The sequence below is a fragment of the Stegostoma tigrinum genome, chromosome 2 (assembly GCF_030684315.1).
Source record: "Stegostoma tigrinum isolate sSteTig4 chromosome 2, sSteTig4.hap1, whole genome shotgun sequence".
NCBI classification, from domain to species: domain Eukaryota; kingdom Metazoa; phylum Chordata; class Chondrichthyes; order Orectolobiformes; family Stegostomatidae; genus Stegostoma; species Stegostoma tigrinum.
The window spans coordinates 77,104,206-77,124,475 of NC_081355.1; the positions used below are offsets into that span (position 1 = coordinate 77,104,206).

Here is a 20,270-nt window from a genome sequence, read left to right on the forward strand (position 1 = left end):
CTTAGATTTTCCAGAACACCCCTCAAATTTTTCTAGATCTCATAAACATCTTTTTATAATTCTTACACAGTGTGAATGTTCTCCAGGTACAGTCACTTTTCACTCCTTCGCTCCACATGTAGTAACGAATTTGAACTATTTACTCGTGAGAACTATTCTGTTCTATCCATCACAAACACCACTGAGGCAATTCTCCCTTCAGCCAGGGAACCAAGGATTTCTCTCCATTCCAGCTACTCGAGCCTCTCCACTTTTCATGCATAGATTAACATTCCATTACTGAACGAAGTTAGTCTTTCTGCTACATTCAGTACTCCTAAATATTTTCTTCTTTGTAAACTAGAATATCTTCCTATTGCTTATGGTGGACCTTTCTGAATAAAGGCTGATACATCAAATGAAAGATCAATTTTTTTGTATTTAATTTTAATGGTTTATAATAATGGTGATATGATTTTAAGCATGAAAGTAGTACTATCACTCACAATAATTTCACATTAGATTATGTAATGTGATGCCCATATGCATTTGGGAAAAGCCTGTATTCTATATTGGAGTCTTGGTCCCTTAATAATTAGGCTTGTCTTGAAGATGATGTCTAGTAAAAGACAGCTTGCTTCCAGAGTTTATCATGTGACAAACTTGTTGGGAGGTGAACAGTAGTTTATTTTAGAAAAAAATGAACTAAATTCCAGTTTTAAAGCAGTTCAATTTTGAACAAGAGCAGGATGTAGTGTTCAAAATAAAGAAATGCCAGAGAAGCTAAGTAAGTACTTTGTGTCTTGACCGAAGAATGCCACAAGAAGTTGCTTTGAAATTATTACAGTCCAATGATTGAGAGTGTGGAACTAAAAGTAGGAGATTGAGCGGTAACCTTATAAAAGTTTATAAGATAATGGGAGGTATAGATAGAGTTAATGGTAGTTGTCTTTGCCCTAGGATGGGGGTTTCAAGACTGGGGATACTTTTTAAATATTAGAGAGAGATTTAAAAAGGCATGGGGGCAAATATTTTACAAAGATGGTAGTTTGTGTGGAATGAACTCCCTGAGGGAAGTGGTGGATGTGGGTACAATTACAATGTTTAAAAGATAAGTACATGAATAGGAAAGGTCTGGAGGGTTATTGGCCAGGAGCAGGCAGGTGGGACAGGTTTAGTTTGGAATTATGTTCAGCGTGGATTGGTCAGACCGTAAGGTCTGTTCCCATGCTATATATGACTCTATGACTATGTTTCTAATAGTCATTGGTGGAACTGAAAAAATCTCAGATCCCAGGGGACCAGTAGCCTTCACCCCAGAGTCTCGAAAGAGATGAGTGCAGAAAAAGTGAATGCATTGGAGATTTGTCTTTCAAAATTCAGTTGATTCTGCAGTGGTGCCTATTGGATTGGAGAGTTGTAGGTATAACCCCATTGTTTAAGAAAGGAGGTGGAAAGAAAAGTGGAATTACAGACCTATCGGCTTGTATTTATAAAATACAGTAATTGTTTGATTCCACAAAGTCAATATGAATTTACGGAGGGAAAATAACGTTTGGAAGTTTTGAAGAAGTTACTGGCAGGTTTGATGATGGGGACCCAGTGGAAGTTTTGTAAATTTAATTTTTTTAGAAGACTTTTGATAAAATCTTGCACTGGAGGTTAATAGAGTCATACAGCATGGAAATACACCCTTTGGCCCAACTAGTTCATAGAACATAGAACAGTACAACACAGAACGGGCCCTTCAGCCCACGATGTAGTGCCCACCATTGATCCTCATGTATGCACCCTCAAATTTCTGTGACCATATGCATATCCAGCAGTCTCTTAAATGTCCCCAGTGACCTTGCTTCCACAACTGCTGCTGGCAATGCATTCCATGCTCTCACAACTCTGTGTAAAGAACCCGCCTCTGACATCCCCTCTATACTTTCCTTCAACCAGCTTAAAACTATGACCCTCGTGTTAGCCTTTTCTGCCCTGGGAAATAGTCTCTGGCTATCAACTCTATCTATGCCTCTCATTATCTTGTATACCTCAATTAGGTGCCCTCTCCTCCTCCTTTTCTCCAATAAAAAGAGTCCGAGCTCAGTCAACCTCTCTTCATAAGATAAGCCCTCCAGTCCAGGCAGCATCCTGGTAAAGCTCCTCTGAACCCTCTCCAAAGCATCCACATCTTTCCTATAAAAGGGCGACCAGAACTGGACGCAGTATTCCAAGTGCGGTCTAACCAAAGTTTTATAGAGCTGCAACAAGATCTCACGACTCTTAAACTCCAATCCCCCTGTTAATGAAAGCCAAAACACCATATGCTTTCTTAACAACCCTGTCCACTTGGGTGGCCATTTTAAGGGATCTATGTATCTGCACACCAAGATCCCTCTGTTCCTCCACGCTGCCAAGAATCCTATCCTTAATCCAGTACTCAGCTTTCAAATTCGACCTTCCAAAATGCATCAGCTTGCATTTATCCAGGTTGAACTCCATCTGCCACCTCTCAGCCCATCTCTGCATCCTGTCAATGTCCCGCTGCAGCCTACAACAGCCCTCTACACTGTCAACGACACTTCCAACCTTTGTGTCGTCTGCAAACTTGCTGACCCATCCTTCAATCCCCTCATCCAAAATAAAAATTACAAACAGTAGAGGCCCAAGGACAGAGCCCTGTGGAACACCGCTCACCACTGACTTCCAGGCAGAATATTTTCCTTCTACTACCACTCGCTGTCTTCTGTTGGCCAGCCAGTTCTGTATCCAGACAGCTAAGTTCCCCTGTATCCCATTCCTCCTGACCTTCTGAATGAGCCTACCATGGGGAACTTTATCAAATGCCTTGCTGAAGCCCATATACGCCACATCCACAGCTCGACCCTCATCAACTTTTCTAGTCACATCCTCAAAGAACTCGGTAAGGTTTGTGAGGCATGACCTGCCCCCCTCAAAGCCGTGTTGACTGCATTCAATCAAGCCATGCTCTTCCAGATGGTCATAAATCCTATCCCTCAGAATCCTTTCTAACACCTTGCAGATGACAGACGTGAGACTTACTGGTCTGTAATTGCCGGGGATTTCCCTATTTCCTATCTTGAAGAGAGGAATTACATTTGCCTCTCTCCAGTCCTCAGGTATGACTCCAGTGGAGAGCGAGGATGCAAAGATCTTCGCAAGCGACGAAGCAATTGCATTTCTCATTTCCCAAAGCAGCCGAGGGCAAATCTGGTCCGGGCCTGGCGACTTGTCAATCTTAATGTTTGACAAAATTTTCAGCGCATCAGTTTCCTCTATCTCTATCCATTCCAGCACGCACACCTGCTCTTCAAAGGTTTCATTCACTACAAAGTTCATTTCTTTCGTAAAGACAGAAGCAAAAAACTCATTTAGGGCTTCCCCTACCTCCTCAGACTCCACACGCAAGTTTCCTATGCTATCCCTGATCGGCCCTACTCTTTCTTTGACCATTCTCTTATTCCTCACATAAGTGTAAAATGCCTTTGTGTTCTCCCTAATCCGTTCTGCCAAGCCTTTCTCATGCCCCCTCCTGGCTCTCCTCAGACCATTTTTGAGCTCTTTCGTCGCCTGCCTGTAATCCTCTAGAGCTGAGCTTGACCCTAGCTTCCTCCACCTTATGTAAGCTACCTTCTTCCTTTTGATGAGAAGCTCCACCGCTCTCGTCATCCAAGGTTCCTTCATCTTACCCCTTCTTGCCTGTCTCAGAGGGACATATTTATCCGTCACTCGCAACAACTGTTCCTTAAACAGTCTCCACATGTCTATAGTGCCTTTGCCATGGAACAATTGCTCCCAGTCCATGCTTCCTAACTCATGTCTAATCGCATCATAGTTTCCTCTTCCCCAGTTAAATATCCTCCCATTTTGCCTAATCCTCTCCTTCTCCATAGCTATGTAGAATGTGAGGCAGTTATGGTCACTATCACCAAAATGCTCTCCCACCACAAGATCTGATACCTGCCCCGGCTCGTTTCCGAGCACCAAGTCTAGAATGGCCTCTCCCCTCATCGGCCTTTCAACGTACTGAGTTAGAAAACCCTCCTGAACACACCTTACAAAAACAGCTCCATTCAAATCTTCTGCTCGAAGGAGGTTCCAGTCAATATTGGGAAAGTTAAAGTCACCCATTACAACAGTTCAAGTTGAATATAATCTGAAACTAAACTAGTCTGATCTGCCTGCGCCTGGCCCATATCCTTACAAATCTCTCCTAATGATGTATTTATCCAAGTATCTTTTAAACGTTAGACTTGTAACTGCATTCACCATTTCCTCAAAGTTCAGTCTACACTCGAACCACGCTCTGTGAACAATTTGTTTCTCATCTTTTTTAAATCTTTCTCCTCTCTCATTTTAAAAAAAAATATAGCCCCCTAGTCTTGAAATCCCCCATCCTAGGGAGAAGGCAGCTACCACTAGAGCTATCTATACCCCTCATTATTTTATACACTTTTTAATCAGGTCACCTCTCAACCTCCTACATTCCTGTGAAAAATGTCCCAGCCTATCTAACTTTTCTTTATAATTCAAGCCTTCCATGTCTGGCAACATCCAGGTAAATTTCTTCTGAATCCTCTCCAACTTGATAGTTTCCTTTTCTATAACTGGGTAACTAAAACTGGGCACAGTATTCCAAAGAGGCCTCACCAATGTTTTGTACAACTTCAACATGACTTCCCAACTGTCTCGTACTCAAAAGACTGAGCAAAGGAGACATACGAGCCAAGTGCTTTTTTTTAAACCAACCTCTATATTTGTCTTGCAAACTTCAAAAGAATTACATACCTGCACCCTGAGATGCCTCTGTTCTACAACACGACCCAAGGCCATGCCATTAATTGTACAAGCCCTATCCTTGTTTATCGTACCAAAATGCAATACCTCACATTTATCCAGATTGAACTACCTGCCATTTTTCAGGCCATTGACCCAGTTGATCAAGATTGCTTTTGTAATCTTAGCAAACAATAAAGAAGGTTCTCTATGCTACCAATTTTTGATGTCCGCAAACTTACTAAGCACGCTGTTTATATTCTTATCCAAATCATTTATAGAAATGACAAACCAAAGAGGACCCAGAGCCCGATCCCTCTGGAACACTGCTGGTCACAGGCCTCCAATCTGAAAAGCAAGCCTCCACCACCACTCTGTATCCTGCTGTTAAGCCGATTATGTATCCAATTGGCAAGCTCACCTTGAATCCCATGTGACCTCACTTTAATAATTAGTCTACAATGTCAAACCTCGCTAAAGGCTTCAGTAAAATCTACATAAACAACATCTGTTCTGTCATCAATCTTTTTGGTAACTTCGTCCAAAAGTTCAGTCAAGTTTGTGAGACATTATTTTTCTTGCACAAAACCACGCTGACTACCCCTAATGAATTTTTCTGTCTCTAAATGCTTAAATTCTAACTTTTATAATCACTTGCAACAATTTACCCACAACCAAAGTCAGACTTATAGGTCTACAGTTCCCTGATTTCTCCTTACAACCTTCCTTAAACAAAGGTACAATATGAGCCACCCTCCAGTCATCACGCACCTCACCCATGGATGTAAATGATGCAGATATTTCTGCCAGGGATCTTGTAATTTCCTCCCTTACTTTCCACAACTTTTTGGGATACATTAGGTCAGGTTCCAGAGGTTTATCAAATTGACCCATCAAATTGATCTTTCCTTCCTTATGAATAAATTTAATCATTTGGGATTTGGGGGAATATTTTAGCGTGGTTTGAAGATTGATTATCGGGCAGAAAGTAGAGAGTAAGAACATGACTCATTCTCATATTGGCAGATTGTGCCCAGTGGAGCATCACAAGCTTGTGCCCCTTCTGTTCATGACCTATATCTGTGATTTGGATGTGAGGACCTGTTGTAATATTTCCAAGTTTTCAGATATTACAAAACTTGGTGGAAATATGAATTACGAGGAGGATGCAGAGAGGTGTTAGATTGAGTGGGAGGATATGAGTCTATAATGTGGATAAGGGTGAAATTATCAATTTTGTTAGGAATAAAGTTGACTACTGGAGTGCATAATGGGCTAGATCCTTTGTTTTGTAGTTCAATGACTGAAATTTATCAGTGGAGCAAGCCTGTCAAAACCGAACTATATCTGCCTGCTTAGACTTTTTGTTTATCTCCGGGGAAATTCATCCACAGTTTTCCAACTGGAATATCTTTGGTGTTACTTTATTTTTCTTTTTGGAGGAGGATCAGATGGAGTACTACTCTGATGTATTGGCATGTTCTGCAATTACCCATGTTCTTGCAGTTCAAGATCCTACAATTTGGTGCCTTTCCCTGTACGTGTTATTTTTAATTGAAATGTTTTGTAGGATCAGGTATTCCCACAGTTGCAGGAAAAACTTGCCCATAGAATAGATGTTCAAATGAAACTGAGAAATGTCAGTCTTGCATGGAGGAAGTATAGCACACTCAACAGTTACAGCTTTTTTAACACCTATGTTAGTGCCTTTTTTTTCCAAACATGCTTCCACTGAGTCCTTTTGAAAGGACATTAGGTGCATGAAGTGAGTTGTATCAGTCTGTTTGAGGATTGCTTGTTTGCCCAGGTTAGTCAATTTTATGTTGTGCTAAACTATAATGACTTAATGCTGAAATTTAGCTAAACTGTTATATGCAAAATCATGTACTTAGTTGAGCATAAGACAAATCAGATTTCTGGACATTTGTATTTATAGATACATAGTACAGTCAACAGGAGTCAACATGACTTTTTGAAGAAGAAATCATGTGTGACAAATGTATTATCATTCCTTGGAGGAAGTAACAATTGGGAAAGGTAAAGAGGAGCTGGTAGTCCAACATATTTGGATTTCTGGAAGGTATTTGTTCAGGTACTGTATGTTACGCTCCTTAAGGTATGAACCTGCCATATTGGGGTAATATATTAGCATGGATAAAGGAATGGCTAGTTAATAGAAGACAGACTTGGAATAAGGGGGCATTTTCAGGAGTGCTACAGGATTCAGTGCTGGGCCCACAATTGTTTAAACTTGGATGACAAAAGTGAATGAACTTCATGTTTGCGAATGATACAAATGAAGTCAAGTAGCGAAGATGGTACAAGGAGTCTACAGTGGAATATAGACAGGTTAAACAAGTGGACAAGAGCTTGCTAGATGGAATATATAGAAAAATATGACATTATGCACTTTGAAGGGAAGCACAGAAGAGTGGAATTTTATTTTAAATAGGAGGAAGTCCTGTCAGAAGCTACATCGCAGAGTGATTCAGGGGTCCTATTTGCATGAATCACAACGCTAGCATTCAAATTCATTGTGTAAGCAAATGGTCTGGCCTGAAGTTTTGCTAAAATTTTATTAGGCACTAGTCAGACCACACCTGTAATACTGAGAGTAGTTTTGGGCCTCTTATCTAAGGAAGGATGTATTGACATTGGAGGCTGTCCAGATAAGATTCACTGGATTGATCCTGGGTATGACAGGATTTTCTTAAAGGAGAAGTTGAGTGGGTTGGGTATGTGCTCTTTGGAGTTTAAAAGAATGAGGTGACTTCATTGAAACATATTGAATTCTTGGGAAATTTGACAGGGTAAGTGCTGAGAGGTTATTTCCCCTTGGGGGAGAGTCTAGGACCAAAGGGGACAATTCTGTCTGAGAGCCCCTCCTTTTGAGCGTAGTGTATCTGTGGAAAGCTCTACAAAGAGGACTGTCAAGGCTGGGCAATTGTTTGTTCAAGGCCGAGACAGTCATCTTTAATCAACAATCAAAGGTCATGGGAAACGGCATGAGCGTGGGTTGTGGGTTATCAGTCACGATCTTGCCGCATGGTGGAAAGGCCCACTTCTCCTGCATATTCTAGTAATTTGACAGTAAAATTGATTTATTGTCTCTGGAGTTTTAAAAAAATTCAGGCTCTTGAAGGGTAGGTGGGACTTGAACTTGGACCTTCTAGCCCGGAGAGAGGGAGACTGTCACTGTCACTGCCACATCAGCATTCATTATTTTTGCTGCATACTGTAATAAAGGCAGAATCTTTGGGGCCAGTTAAAATTTTTCTTTAATGCATTCCAGGTAGTTGACAAAGATGATTTTTGATCTGTAGTGGTAGTCAAATATTTTGACACACTGACTGAAAAAAGCATACTTTTCAAGGATGGGTTTAATTTGCAAACATCAATGATTTAACAACTCAAAAGAGAAGTACAGTTAACTCCAGTAAGGCAGTAATTGCAACTGTTTATCTTCCTACCACTCCCAAAAAGAGTTCTGATAAAAGGTCATCAACCTGCAATGTCAGTGGCGGAGCTCGGGGAGCTCAACAGGCCAACAGCATCTGAGGAGCAGGAAAGTTGATATTTCGGGCCAGGACTGTCCTGCATTTCTGATGCTCCCTGTCCTGTTGTGTTTCTCCTGCTTCTTGCTGAGTTGTCTCTGACTCCAGCATCTGCAGCTCTTGCTGTCTCTAAACCTGGAATGTCATCTGTTTCTCTGTCCTGACTTGCAGATTATTCCAGTATTTTCTTTTTGTTCCATTTGTTCTAAAGCTTCCACAGTGCTTTGCTTTTTGTTTCGAAGCAAAGGAGCTGCTAAAATCCGATCGGCTTTAACAGGAAAGATGGAGTCAGTTAGCTTTGGAAAAGATGGTTTGAAAGCTTTGTCATGGACAGGCAGTTCTATTGTTTCCTCAAAGAATGAGAGGTGATTAGGAATTTGTGTGGTGCACTGAGTTCTGTGACACAGCAGCGGGAGAAAACTGTTGCTTTTTTAGTTGCATCTCTTATTTTTGATGCATTGTATGATCTTATCACTGCTTTTTAATATTATCCAGCAACAAATTTATCCATCCCCGACTCACCATTAAATGTTAAATGGGGCATGCAAACTTCCTCGCTATCCTTATTAGAATTCTATCAATAGGCATGAGCCAGGCTCTAGTTAGCTTACACGTCCTCCTTAAAGATCCCCTGCTGATATTTCACTGGATTTCAGGGTTATTCAAATAGCCTATAATTGGTACCCATTTTAAAAGGTTCCTTTTTGCTTAAATAATTCACTTTGTTCCAGTGTCAATTACTTTACTTGCTGTTGTGGATTCCACCCACACATGCAATCGTCCTCCATTTGAAGTTGAATTCTCAGTCTGTCAGAACAGCTCGTTACCATTGCTAACCCACACCCAATTCACCTAAATATTTTTGTTCTTTGATTCCCTTCTCGATACAAATCACATCCCCCTACTAGATCAGTGGAGTTGGGGAGAGTAAAGAGATGGCAGACCAATAAAGTACATAACAAAAACCGAAAGAACTGAGAATGCTCTATATCAGGAACACAAAGTTGCTGGAGAAGCTCAGCAGGTCTGGCAGCATCTGTGCAAGAAAAAACCAGTTAACGTCTTGGGTTCAGTGACCCTTCCTAAGCACTCAGGATCACTGGACCGGAAAAGTTAACTGCTTTCTTTTTTCTTTCACAGATGCTGCCAGACCTGCTGAGCTTTTCCAGCAATTTTGTTTGTGTGCAATTAAATACATATTTTGATTCTGCTTTAACAAAGGAGGATATAAGTAACATTCCAGAATATTGGGGAGAACAGTCTAATGAGAGGGAGGGATGGAAGGTAATCAGATTCAGCCAAAAAATGGTGTTCAGGAAATTACCGGGATGAAAGACCAATAAATAACCAGGGCTTAAATGATCTACATCCCAGAGTTAGTGGCCCTAAAAATAATGGAAGTAGTGGTGGGCATCTTTCAAGATGCTACAGACTCTGTAACAGTTCCTATGTATCGGGCAGATTATTAATGCGACCTCACTATTTTAAAAAGGCTGTAGAGATAAAATAGGAAGTTATAGACTGGTTTACCTGACGTTAGGAGTTGGGAAAATACTAGAGTCCGTTTATTTAAAAAAAATTCAGTGGCAGAGCAGTTAGAAAATGGTGACAGGTTTGGACAGAATCAGCATTGATTTACAAAAGGGAAGTCATGCTTGGCAAATGTACTGGAGTTTAAAGTTTGAGAAGATTTGCAGTTCGGGTTGTAGATGAGGTTGTAGACTTGCTTGCAGGCTGGTGGATTTGGTTGCACGTTTCATCACCCTGCTAGATAATGTCGTCAGTGTGCCTCGGGTGAAGTGTCGGTGTTCTGTCCTGCTCATTATTTATATGCCTCGGTTTGCTGGGGTGGTTATTATAACTTCCAGTTTTGTTTCTCAGTGAATTAGACCCTGTGCACAGGGTCTATGTGTTTGTTGCTGGAGTTTCCAGTTGGAATATCAGGCCTCTAGGAATTCCCTGGTGTATCACTGTTTGGGTCGTGCGATTATGGATATCTTGTCCCAGTCAAATTTGTGTCCCTCGTTGTCGGTGTGTTGAGACAAGTGAGAATTGGTCATGAATCTTGATGGTCAGTTGGTGTTCCTTAATCTTTATTGTCAATTTTCTCTCAATTTGGCCAATGTAGTGTTTCTCACAGTCCTTGCATGGTATTTTGTATATTACTCCAGTGTTGCCGATTTTCATTTTTTGGGTATGGAAGCCTTTTACGTTCGTCAGTAGGGTGGTTGTCTGTTTGTGGGCTACTCTGATACCTAGAGGTCTAAGTAGCCTTGTGGTCATCTCTGCAATGTGCTTTATGCACGGTGGGGTGATAAGTGATTCTGGTTGTGTTGTGGTCTGTCTCGGAGGTAAAGGCGGATTGTGCTTTTTGGGTATCCATTCTTGAAGACTCCGTATAATTGATCCTGTTCTGCTTTGTGCAGTTCCGGGTTGCTGCACTGTGTTGTGGCTCGTTTAAATAGTGTCCAGGGAAAGAAGTTGTCCTTGAATCTGTATATACCTGTATTCAAACTATGGCAGATGAAGTTTAATGTGGGTAAATGTGAGGTTAGCCACTTTGGTAGTAAAAACAGGCAGTCTGTTATCTGTTGATGAGCTAGCAAAGGGGAGGTGCAAATGAGACTGGTTATCCTTGTACAGCAATCGCTGAATGTAAGCATACAGATGCAGCAGGTGTTGAAGGGAAATGGTTTGTTGGCCTTCATATCAAGAGGATTCAGGTACAGGGGCAGGGAATGTTTTGCTGCACCTGTACAGGGCATTAGTGAGACCACATCTGCAATTTTGGTCATTATCTGAGTACAAATGTTTGTCTGGTTATGGAAGTAGTACATCAAATCAGACTTATGTATGAAGAAAGAGTGGATTGGTCAGGAATTTACTGAAGTTCAGAACAATGAGAAATAAGAAACATGTAAAATTCTAACAGGACTAGACAGGGTAAACGTAGGAAGGATGTTCCCAGTGAATAGGGAAATCAGTCACAGCTCACAGTAGCACGTGCATTGGTCATTTGGGTCTGAGATCAAAAGTTTCTTCACCCAGAGAATGGTGATCCTGTGGCATTCTCTGCCGCAGCAAGTAGGTGTGGCCAAGACATTGAATGTTTTCAAAGAGTTTGATTTCTTTAGTTCTAAGAGCTATACCTAAGGGTATGGGGAGAAAGCTAAAACAAAGGAATAAGTTGAGTAATCGGCCTTGATACTGAATAGCAGAGCAGGCTTAATGGACTGAATGGCCTATTCCTCCAGTTTTGTGTTTCCGTATGTGGTTGTGTTGGGATAGGCCATTTTGCAATAAACAAAAAGCAACCATACCTTACACAGTGCCCTTTTAGGACATCTGTCCTAATGCTCTTTAGTCGATGATAAAAATGGATCAGCCGTAAAGATCTGGGTTCAAGTCCCATCTGCTCTGGAGGTGTGTAATAATATCTCTGAATAGGCTGGTTAGAAAATATCTATAAACAGTCTGGTTGCTCATGCAGGACAGTGGCTAAGAATTCTGTGGCAATAATTCTTCACCTGATTCCCCACTGCCTACCCACCTTATCTGAGGCATAAGCCAGAACTCTGATAGAATGCCCTCTGCTTGTGCAGACGAATGCAACTCCAAGGATACTCCAGAAGCACGACACTATTCAGGATAAACCGTTTGCTTGATTGACACCCCAGCCACCCCCTTTGGCATTTGTTCCCTACACCAATACCTGCTGGCAGAAGTGTCCACCACGTGAAAATTTCATAGTTGGAATTCTCCAAGGCTCCTTCACCAACATCTTCCAAACTCATGACCTCTGCAACCTGGAAGGACAAGAGCAGCACATTCTAGGAAAGGCGGTGGCATAGTGGTGACACCTCTGGACTAGCAATCCAAAATCCCAGGCTCATCATCTTGGGATATGTATTTGAATCACACCATAGCAGACAGCAAAATTTGAATTCACTAAAAATCTTGAAGGAAAAGTTAGCTTAAAGGTGACAATGAAATCATTTTTTTAAAAAAATCACCTGGTTCCTTAAATGTTCTTTTTCAGGAAGGAAAGTCTCTAATTCCAACCTGGTGGTCTACCTACGTTTGACTGCAGGCCAACAGCAATGTGGTTGACTCCCCTTTTTGGGCAATTAAAGATAGGCAATAAACACTGGCCTACCCAGTGATAGCCACATCTCATGTTCGAATAAATACGCCGAGATCACCACAGCCTACAAGTTCCTCCTAAAAGGTGCATCATTCTGATTTGGAATTTCTTCACTGTCACTGAGGTCAAAATCCTTGAATTCTGTTCCCAACAGCGCTTCAGTGGACCTTTGCCCGTTGAGCTGCAATGATTCAAGAACGGCACCTTCTCAGGAGCAGTTAGTAATGGTCAGCAAATGTTGATTTGTCTGCTATGTTCACATCATATAGATGCATAAAACATTCCTGGTTTTTCACCATCCCTTTTTCATCTGCCTAGGGCTCTGTACAGCACCCCCCAATCCCCAAATGAATTTCAATCCAATCCGCTGATTTATGTTTTCTTCAACTTAGCAGCTTTGTTTTTCTTCCATAATATTAGTCATGAGCCATGTCATTTTGATCTGATGAGAAAAGCAAAGTTCCCCTTTTATGTGTAAATAACGCCTAACGTTTCAAATGCAACCCTTTCTTCAGTTTGGGAATCTGCTGTAGATTTAGACACTGTGTCCCAACTTAATTTCTTTTACTGTCTTATTTGTAATGATGCTAAATCACTTTTGTTTAGGAGCACACATTGTACGGTTTAGACATCAGTTATTGCATTGCAGATGGCAACAATAAAGATTGAGTCATTTTAATTGCATACTATGGAGCATGAGTAATACACATGCACAGGAAGAACTTGAACTCACCCTGGTGATGCAAGAGATTTGATGTGTGCAACCATTAATGAGAGGTATTTTGCAGTCTTAATTTAGAAGTAAACCTCGGTTGGATAGACTCAGTATCTTAACAGAAATGACACGGTGTGAGGCTGGATGAACACAGCATCAGAGGAGCAGGAAAGCTTGCCATTTTGGGTCAGGACCCTTCTTCAGAAAGTGTATTTTTCAGTAGTTTTACAAGTAGTTTTCAATGTTGCTGGATCTGTTGTTGTTCATTATGAAATTTAAATGCTTCCCTTGATGAAATGTTGCATTTTTCAGAAAATTAGTGGAGGTAGGATGATAAGAATTTCAATATTAAGTTTTATATTTAAACAGGGTTTTAGTGTGAGGGTGGTGGGGTCTTGTTAACTAAGATGAGCAAATATTTCCACAGATAAGTGTTTGTTTTCCATTTGAGAGGGAATAAAGTCCAATATACTGATGCAGTTTAGGTTAGCTGTTCCCAGGATGAGGTCTTGGGGATAGGACTTGAGAACTAATACCAAAACCACTCTTCGACTATTATCGTGATTGTATGCTGTAGGCATTTTGTCTTGAGAACTTTTAGTTTCATTATCATTTAATGTTTCTTTGTCCTCCTCTTGCTTTCTTTATAGTGTTATTTACAGAAAAAAGTACAATTGATTCCAAGCATAAAGAAGCACTTAATTTGGGTTGAGACAAGGGCTTGAGCCCAGCAAATAAATGAAGACTAAAGGATTTGATATATGATGTAATTAGAATTCCTCTATGGCTGAATAATGAAATGCTTTAGTTTTTTTCTCTTTCTCACCTTGTCATTTGCTAATAAGTTCATAACTAATGGTTTCATTCCGATTTTCAGGGGCTGCAGGATATTGCATATCCAAAATTATAAGAGTTGGATATTCTGTGTCAATGTTTTATGATGGCCCCAGTCTACAGTTATCAATACGTAAAACATGTCAGCATGTTAACCTTGTTTAAAAGATTGTTGTTGTGGTGCTGTTCTCATTGCTTACATAATATGCAGTGCTTCAAACAGCATGTGATAGCAACTAAGGATTTTTTTTCCAAAATAACTGACATCACCCTAAACACACAACCTACACACCAGTGAGGGCACCGTTAATGTGTTTCTATTTGCATCATGATGAAGAGGGAGTATTTTAATGAAGCATTTAGTGCCCTTTACTGCATCTCAGATCTCACAATTGGCAGTGTTTATTACAATAGCATCCATGACATTTTTCCCATTTAAGGCTCCTGATCATATGTGGCCTTGAGCTGGAGATGCCCACGTCCGTTTACAATAAGTGTTAACCTCCCTGACTGGCTTTTTCTAACTTAGTTGAGTGTTCCTTTTTGACAGTTTTCAAACCTTTCTCTATTATCTGCAGCTCCTATACCTTGCCACCCCCAATGCAGTCTGTCTCATTCTCCTTGCAGCATCCCTCATGTCCCTTCACAGCCCTTTGCAGGTTCCCTATCATCTCCATCCCTGCCAGCCAGCCCACCCAAACGCACTTCCTGTCACCACCACCTGTCCTGGGTAGGAAGGCTGCTTCCGGCCTGAGCATAATGCCTTTTAATCCCTGGATCTTAGCTGCTGGGTTTGGCTCGAACTCTCCCCAGTGACTCTTGTGCTCTCTGTGCCAGCACTGACTGACTCCTCACTGATCTTCCAGTCAGATGTTGTTTCTCCCCTGTGTTTTCTGTTTGAGGCAAGCATGGAGGAAACCAACCTGTGATTGGAGATAACAAGGTGTGGAACTGGATGAACGCAGCAGGCCAAGCAGCATCAGACGAGCAGGAAAGCTGACGTTTCGGGCCTAGACCCATCTTTAGAAATGGGGAGGGGAAGGTGGTCCTAAAATAAATAGGGAGAGAGGGGGAGGTGGATATAAGATGGATAGAGGAGAAGATAGGTAGAGAAGAGACAGACAGGTCGAAGTGGCGGCGATGGAGCCAGTAAAGGTGAGTCTAGGTGGCGAGTTAGGGAGGGGATAGATCAGTGTAAGGAGGACGGACAGGTCGAGGGGGTGGGATGAGGCTAGTAGGTAGGAGATGGGGCTGGGGCTTGAGGTGGGAGGAAGGACAGATTAGGGAGGCGGGGATCAGCTGGGCTAGTTTGGCGATGTGGTAGTGGGAGGGGAGGTTTTGAAGTTTGGGAAGTCCACATTGATACCATTGGGCTGCAGGGTTCCCAAGTGAAATGAGTTGCTGTTCCTGCAATCTTAGGTGGCATCATTGTGGTACTGCAAGAGGTCCAGGATGGAAATGTCATCTGAGAAATGGGAGGGGGGAGTTAAAATGGTTTGCGACTGGGAGGTGCAGTTGTTTAGTGCGAACTGACTGTAGGTGTTCTGCAAAATGGTCCCCAAGTCTCTGCTTGGCTTCCCCGATGTAGAGGAGGCCACAACGGGAACAGTGGATATGGTATACCACATTGGCAGATGTGCAGGTGAACATCTGCTTGAAGTGGCATGTCGTCTTGGGGCCTGGGATGGGGATGAGGTGTAGGGGCAGGTGTAGCACTTCCTGCAGTTGCAGGGGAAAAGTGGTGGGGCTGGAGGGGAGTGTGGAGCGGACAAGGAAGTCATGGAGAGAGTGGTCTCTCTGGAAAGCAAATAAAAGGTTGGGGAGGGAAAAATGTCTTTGGTGGTGTGGTCGGATTGCAGATGGCAGAGGTGTCAGAGGATGATGCGTTGGATCCAGAGGTTGGTGGGGTGAGGTGTGTGAGGACAAAGCGATTCTGTTTTGGTTGTTATTGCGGAGAATGGGTGTGAGGGATAAACTGTGGGAAATGTGGGAGAGACGGTCCAGGGCGTTCTCAACCACTGAGGGGAGAGGAAGTTGCGGTCCTTGAAAAACAAGACATCTGAGATGTGCGGGATTGGAATGCCTCATCCTGGGAGCATATGCAGCGGAGGTGAATGAATTGGGCATAGGGGATGGCATTTTTGCAGGAAGGTGGCTACAAGTATGTCTATTCTAGGTAGCTGTGGGAGTCAGTGGGCTTGAAATGGATACCGGTTTCCAGGTGGTTGCCAGAGATGGAAACAGGTCCAGGAAGGGGAGAGAGGTATCAGAGAGCAATTCCTTGTCATCACATTCCAAAGTCATTTGAGAATGACTATACTCTGGTGTCTCCTGTGAGTGAATTTTCAGGGCACTTTAGGGAGTTGTGTGCTTGGATTTACCCACTGCGCCCCATGTAATTTGACATGATTGATTGTATTGGAAGTGATTTTAAGCCAGTTTTGAGATTTTTGACTCGTTTGCACTTGTTGGAGAGTTAAATTTACCTGGAATGTAGAAGATATGAAATTGCATTTTTATTCTTTTCCCAACCACTGACATTTGATCACACGATTTGTTTTCAATGTCAGAAGTGCTGTCTTGCAGAAGCAAATAAGCAGAAGCCTCTTTACTGCATGCAGATTGGTCCTAATGTAAATGATTTCATTAGGATGTTGTTGCAATTATAACGCAGCATTAAAAATGAGAGCTGGCTCTACTTGAAAAACCCCAGTGGAATTGCATGCTAGCTGCCGCTCTGCCTGTTCTGCTAATATCACTTGCCTAGTGAGTCATCATTTAGAAAGAGAGGAAGAGTTGGTGAGTAGCTTTTTAAAATGCAGGTGGGGGAGTGCGCTGGTGCATATTCTTCATGCGCGGTTTTGAGAGTATAAAGTGATTACAAGGAAGACATGGTGGTGCTCAATGGAAATGAAGCAGCTGCGCTGTGAAATAAGAGCATTTACCAGAGGAGAGCAGTGAACAACATTTGCTTGCAGGTGAAGAGAATGCTGCTGGAGCCTCTGAAGGCCGTAAGCAGTAGGTGTGTGTGCAATTACGTGAATAAGCCGATTTGATACACTGTCCTGTTGTGTTTGGGGAAACAGTAGTGCGGGGAAGGGAAGTGTTCAGAATATTTAGTTCCAGATGAGAGTGCTTGCACGTACTGGGTAATCCACTTTTGTTGTCTCAAACTTTATTCTTCCAGTGCCCAATAGCTGCTAACTGTACTGCATACTGATAGCCACCTTAAATTTCTGACAAATTGCCTCAGTGGTTGAATTCCAGTACTATCATGAAAAACGGCATGATTTGAAATTTGCACAATGGCGTAATACGCCATTTACTGTAGTAAGTTGCTCGTTTCCAAGTTTCTACATATTGTACCGGAGTTAATGATGCAGAGAAACCCAGCCTGATGTACTTTCCTTAAAAGTCCGTTTTATTTTATTTTGAAACACTGGTCCAGATAGATGTGTAGCAGTGTAATTGGCACACAAGACTTTGCTTTTTGAAAAAATGTTATTTTCCTTTTTTTTGTAGCATCAAATGGGTGTAAGTCTTTGAGCATGTTAAGGTACAGTTGCTTGTTTACGACTCGTAGTGGTGGCCGCATGCAATTCCAGGGGAATTCTCCATGTCTCCCAAAATGTAGTACCAAGTCTAGGGGAACGCTTGCCACTTAGATCTTGATCAAACTTAGTGAATCCAGCATAACCCTCCTAAGCAAGAGTTTTGTTAGGCTCATGACTATCTGATCTTGTCAATGCTTTTTTTAAAAAAAACTTTTAGTTTATGGGATTTATGATGCCCTTGCATTGTGAATAACCCAACATAAATGCAAGCTATCCTGTTAAATTTCAGAAATTATGTATTGACTTGATTGAGGGTTACAAAGCAGTGAGGCTCTGCTTATGGAGTAACATTGTGTTGAGGAAGAGGATGAAAATGTCTGTAATTTCATCCATTTTTGTTATTCTGTACAAATTATTCAAATTTGGAGATATTACCTAACTAGGAGTGGCAGCAGGTTTTGTTTAGATAGGTTCAAGTTATTAAATTAATTGGGCCATATATTTAAGAAGAGAAAGAAAGCAGATGAACCTTTCAGCAGACCTATAGGTTACGTCCTAGATAAAAGATATTGATTATCACTTTAGAAATTAAATATTTGAGTGTCCCATCAGTGTACGTAGATTCTTTTCTCAGCTTATTCTTTTCTCAGTGTATACTTTCTGGAACTTCATAGCTTTTATGATTCTTGGTATGTTTAATTTGAGTTTCCTCCTTGATTGAATAGTGGACTCCAAATAGTATTTCAAATTTGGTGAATGAAAACTAGGATTATGTGCTAATATCATAATTTTTCTTCATTAGTCATGTAGCCAGGAATCTGAAATGTTTGCGCCACGTTTTGCTTCTATATAGTGGAAGTATTACGAGTAATGCGTTATTTGAGTTATTAGTAATTCATCCAGGCAGGACCAGAGATTGACTAGAATAGAATTCAGGGACCACCAAACCAGCTGATTATTGCATCTAATGAGTGTGCCTTTATGGTGGGTTTAAAAAAAAATGTTGATCTCGTAATAACATGCTTTTAAGATGATGGATAGGTGGTTAGTTTAGGGGAGGGTGTGGGGGGGATTGTGATGACACAGAAACAGGGAAAGAATTGTGAAGGAACTTATGTTCTCAGTCAAGGCTTGCTGTTTGTGGCATTAAAATGTTCTGTCATATCCCTCCCCTTTCCATGAAGCATAATTAATGCAAGTTAATTTTTGACACTAAAAATACAATAATGCAGTCTTCTAAAATTAATTATTGTAGGCACTTTAAGCACACATTCAAATTATTCTAAAGTTCAAATTAAGGAACTTAATTTAGAAAGGTGAACCATATCCTCATCAGTTTATAATTGAAGACTTTAGCCTGAGTTTCTCTTCTGGCCAAGGCATTGCCACGGTCAATCAAGTCTCCTTTTGTTTCGTACTATAATGTATTGTGTTTGTTTGTTTAACATTTGATCTTGTGTTGTCCCAAAGAGTGCATGACAAAAAGCTTTGATATTTACTTTCTCCTCTCCTTTACCATCTGTCTGTTTTGTATCAGGGCTTTCTGTCCAATGCAGAATGCTGAATATGTGTTGCTTGATATTTATGTTTATCATGTTTCCATTTGTATATTGATAATGTGCAAAACTTTGCATTTGTGCTGAACCTGTGAAGGTAGTTACAGAATTTTTCGGAAAATTATTACATTTTGGGAATCTCTTTGTTCCTCCATAACTGGAATCAGTTTTAAATTTTTTCAGTAATCTGTCATCAACTGATGAAACCTCATGTCTGTATAAAATCGTCTGACTATAAATTAGTGTTTAAGGTTGTCATCTCTGGTTGTGATTAGCAACTTCACTATATTTATTTGCTTTTATATCTCAGCAGCGATGCAACAGGTATTGGACAACCTCCACGAGTTGCCTGGCTCTACGGGAGCTAAGGAGATAGACCTCATCTTTCTCAAAGGAATAATGGAGAGTCCTATTGTCAGATCTCTTGCCAAGGTACTGTACTTGCAGTTGCTTTACCCCTCATTACTGTGTTTCATAAAGACTCATTCGTGATTGACATTAATTTCATCAAAGATAACAAAGTGTGGAGCTGGATGAACACAGCAAACCAAGCAACATCTTAGAAGCACAAAAGCTGACATTTTGGGAAGGATCTTGGCCCGAAACGTCAGCTTTTGTGCTCCTAAGATGCTGCTTGGCCTGCTGTGTTCATCCAGCTCCACATCTCGTTATCTCGGATTCTCCAGCATCTGCAGTCCCCATTATCTCTGATTAATTTCATCAATCTTTTTGGTTAAAATGTGTGCTGAGGTGTTTCACAGATGATGTTGGAAAATTCAACAGGAAAACAAAGTAGAGGTGATCTAAGGCTTTCTTAGTTTTTTCAATTTTTTTTTAAGAAGAAATAATTTGGGGGACAAATACATAGGTTTTGCTGCAGCCAACAGATGAGTTTGCAAATGGTTGGTGTGAATGAATGGAACGCTTGGGGGTTAGAAGGAGGATTAAAGAACATGGGCTAACACCATCAACGGCTTTAACGATGAAGATAATTTTCTTTTTTATATTATTCATTTTAGGGATATGAGTGTTGCTGACGAGGCTGGCATTTACTGCCTATCGCTACTTGCCCTCAAATGGTGGTGGGCTGCTTCTTGAGTATGTTTGAGTGGTTTCTTTTTCTGCTTGAGAGGTCAGTGAAGAATCTGT

At 41.2% G+C, this 20,270-nt stretch overlaps 1 protein-coding gene across 11 annotated transcripts in view; it reads left to right on the forward strand.

Moving 5' to 3' along the window:
• LOC125464606 (protein PALS2-like) overlaps nt 1-20,270 on the forward strand; it is a 144,128-nt gene that overhangs the window by 74,199 nt on the left and 49,659 nt on the right. For 6 of the 11 annotated variants that reach the window (XM_048557237.2, XM_048557207.2, XM_059654796.1 and 3 more), the window contains one exon: nt 19,432-19,553. The exons of 2 other annotated variants lie outside the window; for them this stretch is intronic. In XM_048557237.2, the coding sequence (XP_048413194.1) occupies nt 19,437-19,553 (117 nt within the window). In that variant the 5' untranslated portion in view covers nt 19,432-19,436. Of the gene's footprint in view, nt 1-16,789; nt 16,811-19,431; nt 19,554-20,270 lie in introns of those variants that run through there. 3 more of the 11 variants (XM_048557255.2, XM_048557220.2, XM_048557247.2) reach the window with 2 other exon arrangements.